This window comes from Melopsittacus undulatus, chromosome 8, assembly GCF_012275295.1.
Source record: "Melopsittacus undulatus isolate bMelUnd1 chromosome 8, bMelUnd1.mat.Z, whole genome shotgun sequence".
NCBI lineage: Eukaryota > Metazoa > Chordata > Aves > Psittaciformes > Psittaculidae > Melopsittacus > Melopsittacus undulatus.
Window position 1 is genome coordinate 18,522,744 of NC_047534.1, and position 5,415 is coordinate 18,528,158.

General features: G+C 50.5%; 1 protein-coding gene across 1 annotated transcript; it reads right to left on the minus strand.

Annotated features, from left to right (window-relative positions):
• Positions 1-1,317: 1,317 nt before the first annotated feature.
• MRPS34 (mitochondrial ribosomal protein S34) lies at positions 1,318-3,832 on the minus strand. The gene is made up of 3 exons (XM_005150650.3): positions 3,022-3,832; positions 2,655-2,697; positions 1,318-1,770 (listed from the first exon to the last, which is right to left on the minus strand). The coding sequence occupies exons 1-3, from the start codon at positions 3,337-3,339 to the stop codon at positions 1,493-1,495; spliced, it is 639 nt and encodes a 212-aa protein (XP_005150707.1). The 5' UTR covers positions 3,340-3,832; the 3' UTR covers positions 1,318-1,492.
• Positions 3,833-5,415: the final 1,583 nt, after the last annotated feature.

A 5,415-nucleotide genomic window follows, 5' to 3' on the forward strand; every position in this document is an offset into this window, starting at 1 on the left:
CTGCAGTTGGAGCAAGGCACTGAATGAAGTGCAGCTCTGTCTCATCATCTGTGCACAGGTTTGAGAGTGCCAGCAGAGCTCCTGGTGTGTTCTAGGCAATGAATCCAGCACACAGTAAAACAGAACTGTGCAGCTTTCCAAAAGGGAACCTTCATGATGAGACAAGGCTTTCGGGTTGCCCAGGGCTCTGCGTGAAGGCACCACTGCCCCCTGCCAAGTGTAAGGCCGTGTGTGAGGTGACCAGCAGGCCATGATTGTCCTGATCAGGACAATCCCACCCATACATTGGTCCTTTTCACCCATGGTCCAGGAGCCTCATTTAAGCACTAGCTGAGGCCTTTAGTCTGTGCCTGAGCTGTGCTTGTCTCTAGCTGCTCCTAGACCCTTTAGACTTGGAGGTTTGCATTAGATGACCTGCAAAGGTCCCTTCCCTCCCTAGTTGTTAACATGATTCTGTGCCTTACGGTATATTATCTCCACTTGTTTTTGCTCCTGGCCAGGCTCCCTGAATAGATGGTGGTCATGGGTCATTTCTTGACTTGTCTGGGGCTCTTAGTGGACCCTGTTAACAGTACTTGGGTCTGCCCTTTTTGATCAGACAATTCTTGCATAGCCAGAACTGAACTCTGTTGAATTCCTGGCAATGCAGGACAGAGGACTAGGTTATTCTGCACATCCCACCTATGTTGCATCTACCCCCCTTCTCCCACCTCTCTTGTCCTCAGCTCTGTGCTGGTTCAATAGCAGTGACAATGGTAAGGACAGCAAGGCATCAGCCCAGCACCTAGTGGTGGAGGCCATGGAAGCCAGAGACATTGTCTTCCATCCAGGGCAGCTGCAGTGGGAAGTCTCACAGCCTTACAGTGTTTGTGCTTCTGGCAACACTCTGGATTTTCCCTCCCCTGGGTTCTCCCATTGCTTCTGAACTCAGTGAAGCAGCTTCCCTGCAGCGCTCCTACCACAACAGAGCAATGAGAGATTAGCTCTTACCAGCCTTAGTTCCTTGTCAAAGGAGCAGCTCATGACCTCTATGCACTGAAAAAAAATACCAAGTTTTCTGCAAACATTTATTTTCATTAGTAGATACATTCATACAGAGTTCTGTGAAATAATGCAGTATTCTCAACCATTTTTGTCTGATTTATGCAGGACCAAAATTATTAAAAAAATCAATGTTCTTAAAAAACTAATTTTCAGGCTGAAAATGAAATTGTGCTCCAAAGAATTGCAGCTGGATGACAGAAGATATGCATTCAGAAACTATACAGGGAACCAAGAAGGTTCCTCTGCTGACTGAGACCAAAGCTATGTTAAAAACAAAGCTGAATGTATCTGTATCTTTCCCTCCAGATGAGGTGACTGTACAGGGCTGGGGAGAAAGTCAGGAAACCTGGATACACCTCACTGTGTGAGGACAAGGGAGGCTTCTGCAAGGTGCTGTACTTCTAACACGCTGAGAACACATGGGAAGCTCAGGACATTGGACTAGTCTTTATACTGGTGTCCCTGTAGCTTTTTTCTTTGCACGCTGATGGGGAGAGGCCATGACCTTCTCCAGGTCAATCATCGGCTCCTCTGTGATTTGCTTTCCCTCTTTCTGCCACTGCGCCAGGATCATGGCTCGGAGCAGAGGTGGGTATGGCAGGAACCGAATGGTCTCCTCCTGCACTGGGGTGAATTTCTTGAAGGCCTCCTCCTCATGTTTGGGCACCATACGCCAGTCATGGTACATAACTTTGTCGATCTCTCTCACTTCTTCTTCAGTTTTGCCTGAGAAATGATAACACAGTGAACAACACTATCGACAACAAACTCCCTCCAGGAAATGCAACAAATTTTGGCTCTAGGGTACCAAAAATCCTACAACTGGCAATAACTAATAAAGGAAGTTTCTCAAATGATCGGACAGTAACTTCCCTGCTATACTCTCGGATCCCACTTCTGTCCTTGGAAATCTGAAGAGAAACAGGCTGAATGGAATACAGAGAAGTTGTTCCAATTCTGTGGTTGACTCCCTCTTTTAAGTTAAAATGTCATTTCATCTCTCCAGTTCAGTTTCCATGGCTAAGGGACATGAGTTCCTTCCACTGATTACAGTTCCCTGGGAAATACTGAAAATACCCAACACCTTTAAAACATCTGAATAACAAATGTTTCAGAAACTCTAGTAAGTAACAATCATGTGCCTAATATAAAGCAGCTTTAGAAATGGTAACTGAATCCTTCAACTCCAAGTGCTAATTTAAAATCCCAGTAACATAAGTTTATTTGACATCACTCCTATTTTACTTACAATTTTATCTGGAGTACCCTCATGCATTCATTTTGTTTTGCTTTTGAAGACTCAAACTAGCCTGTCACCTCACCTACCTCCCTGAATGGCATGCTGTCCTTCCCCATAGTCAGCCTACACTGGCTCTCTCACAACATTCCTTAGAAACACATCCTGTGGGGGCCAGATCCCAGCACTGGAAACCGAAACATGCGGAACTTTTGTCATTGAGAGATCTGAGAAAAACTTATTTCCCAAGTAGGAAGGCTGTGGTTTTCCTGAAGCTCTCTCACCCTCCCATATGCCTCCACTCATTATTCTCTGGTCCCACTTACAGATGCTCTCTCCAAACCTCATGGGTAGGAAAATAAGTTTGTTTTACCTCTGAAGGTCAGGTAACCCCAAGCTCTTCCATGATCCATATTCTGCAAAGAAAACAAGAACCTGTTGAAGGGGGAATGGCTTTACCCTGCCAGAAGGGAGACTGAGATGAGCTCTTAGGCAGAAGCTCTTCCCTGTGAGGGTGCTGAGGCTCTGGCACAGGGTGCCCAGAGAAGCTGTGGCTGCCCCATCCCTGGCAGTGCTCAAGGCCAGGTTGGACAAGGCTTGGAGCAACCTGGTGTGGTGGAAGGTGTCCCTGCCTGTGGCAGGGGGTTAGAACTGGATGAGGTTTAAAGTCCCTTCCAACCCAAACCAGTCTGCGATTCTATGAAGCAGCAGGCTGTGAGGCGCGGGCGGGGCAGTATTACCTCGGCCGTGTAGTCCGCCTTCACCTTGGTGATGACCCAGTAGCAGGGTTCGTCGTGCGCCCACAGCCAGGACTTGCGGGTGACGGTGCGGCCCACGCCGAGGCGCGGCAGGCGGCAGAGCAGGGCCAGGAGCCGGTTCTCGTTCCGCACGTCCTCCCAGGCCAGCACCGGCAGCCGCTTCTGCGTCAGGGGCCGCCGCATGGTCTCATAGTCCAGGGCGAAGCGCTCCGAGTCCCGCGGCCGGTTCTTCAGCGCGCGGTACTCGCGGACCTTCTTGGCCATAGCGGCGATGGGCCGGTACAGCTTCTTGCGGGCCATGGCGCCGTCTGCAGCACCGTGCTCTTCACCACGGACCGCCGCCACCCGCCGCTTCCCGCCGAGCCCGGAAGCCGCCTGAAGCCCTTGTGCGGGGGAACCTTTGCACTGTGGCGCCAGCGGCTGGGGGGGCACTATCTCCTCACCGGATTCCGCTGCCCGCGGAAGTGTCTCGGCTGCTCTCAAAACAGCGCCGCCGGCCGGAAGCGCCTCCGCATCATACCTCCGGAGCTCTCGCCGTCGGCTGTGCAGACACAACACAGCCGTGCAGCACAGACTTAAGGAGTAGAAAACTGTAGGTCTGGTTGCATTAGCCCCTGGATTTTAGCTACAGGCTGGTGTCCTGGTGTCGCCTAGGATAGAGTTAATTCTCTTCCTACTAGCGGGTGCAGTGCTGTGTTCTAGCTTTAGCTGAGAACAATGCTGGTAACACACCCGTGGTTTAGTTGTTGCTCAGTAGCACTTACTCTGATCAAGGACTTTGCAGTCTCATGCTCTGCCAGTGAGGAGGGGCACAAGGAGCTGGGAGGGATCAGAGACAGGACACCTAGCCCAAACGTAGACAAAGAGGTATTCCACACCGCAGCGCGTCATGCCCAGTATATAAACTGGGGGAGGGCTAACCTGGAATTGCTGCTCAGGTCAGGCTGGGTATCCATCACCAGGTGCTGAGCAACTGTATTGTGCATCACTGCTGGTTAATAGTTTGATGGTTTTTTTTCTCCTCACCTTTTAGCTTTATATTCTCTTCTCTTGTTCTTTCCCTTATTAGTAGTAACAGTAGTATTACACTGTACTTCAGTAATTGTGCTGTTCTGATCTCCATCGGCGGGTTTTACATTCTTCTGATTCTTCCCCCAAGGGGTGAGCAAGCTGCTGGTGCTGAGCTACTGCCTCGCTTTAAACCACAACAGCTGGTAAATTTAACCTCTCAGGAGAAAGTTGGTTTGTTTGGGTTTTCTTTTTTAAACCAATACTGTGTACTGAAGTGAATGCATCCATTCCAGTACTGCTGCAGAGCCCTTTACTGAAGGCACTTGGGCACACAGAGACTGTCATCCTCCAAAATTGATGTGTGAAGAAGTGGGGAGAAGGGGGTGTGTGCTACACAACATAACAAAATGCCTTTTTTAAAGGCTGTTAATGCTCTTAAAATAGGACATTTTCTCCTAATATGGTGCATCTCTTGATAAAGGACAGGCCTGTTGTAACAAGGAAGACATACCTGAATAAACTGATAAACACTGATTTAGAATAGCAAGATACCCGACCTCAATCTATCCAAATCTGGGAGAAAAGGCAGAGAAATTAAACTACTTATTACAGGGCACAGTTAGTACAGAGTGGGCATCTTGCATCCAGCACAGCTGTTAAGCTTGTGCCCTTTAAGGCACTTACCTTAAGGTTTATGTGGGGGCCCAGAGCAGAGAGAACACAAGAATACTTGAGGAGTTGTGAAGCTGGCTGAGTCAGATGTGCTGAAAGGCAACCCCTGACAGAGATTCACAAGGAAAAACTGGTGTAACCCTACAAGAGCCGGCGAGAGACAGCATCTCCCGGCTGCTACGGCAGGTGAGTGGGTCTAAACTACACTCTAAACCTGACCAACTCCTCGTCTGGCCTAACGGGGGTCACTGGGAGATACACGGGCAGATCACAAACGCTCCCTGGTGCCCAGCCACCCCACAGAGGCTGCACCTGAACAGCGAGGTGCCCTGGGCAGTAGCAGGGTCCTCGGTTTACTTTTCCTGATGGCAAAATCCCACATTAAAGTACACCTCTTCGCTGCGGGCTACCGCAGACACTCTGGGAGCAGCGCCCTGTGCCACAGGGGAGACCCGGCACCGCCACCGGACTATCGCAACCGCTTGCTCCGACGTGTTCAACACAAAATCCTGCTACCTTGACGGCTCCTCCTGAGACGCAGCCGGCAGTGGGACCACCTGTGTCCGCATTTAGCCCAGCTCCACCGGCAGCCTGACGCCATTACGATACCGGCCGTCCAATCGGCGTCGCAGCCACGCTCACGTGTCAGGGGAGCTGCCGGTGACAGCCCTGCCGCCCACGTGACGGGGGCTG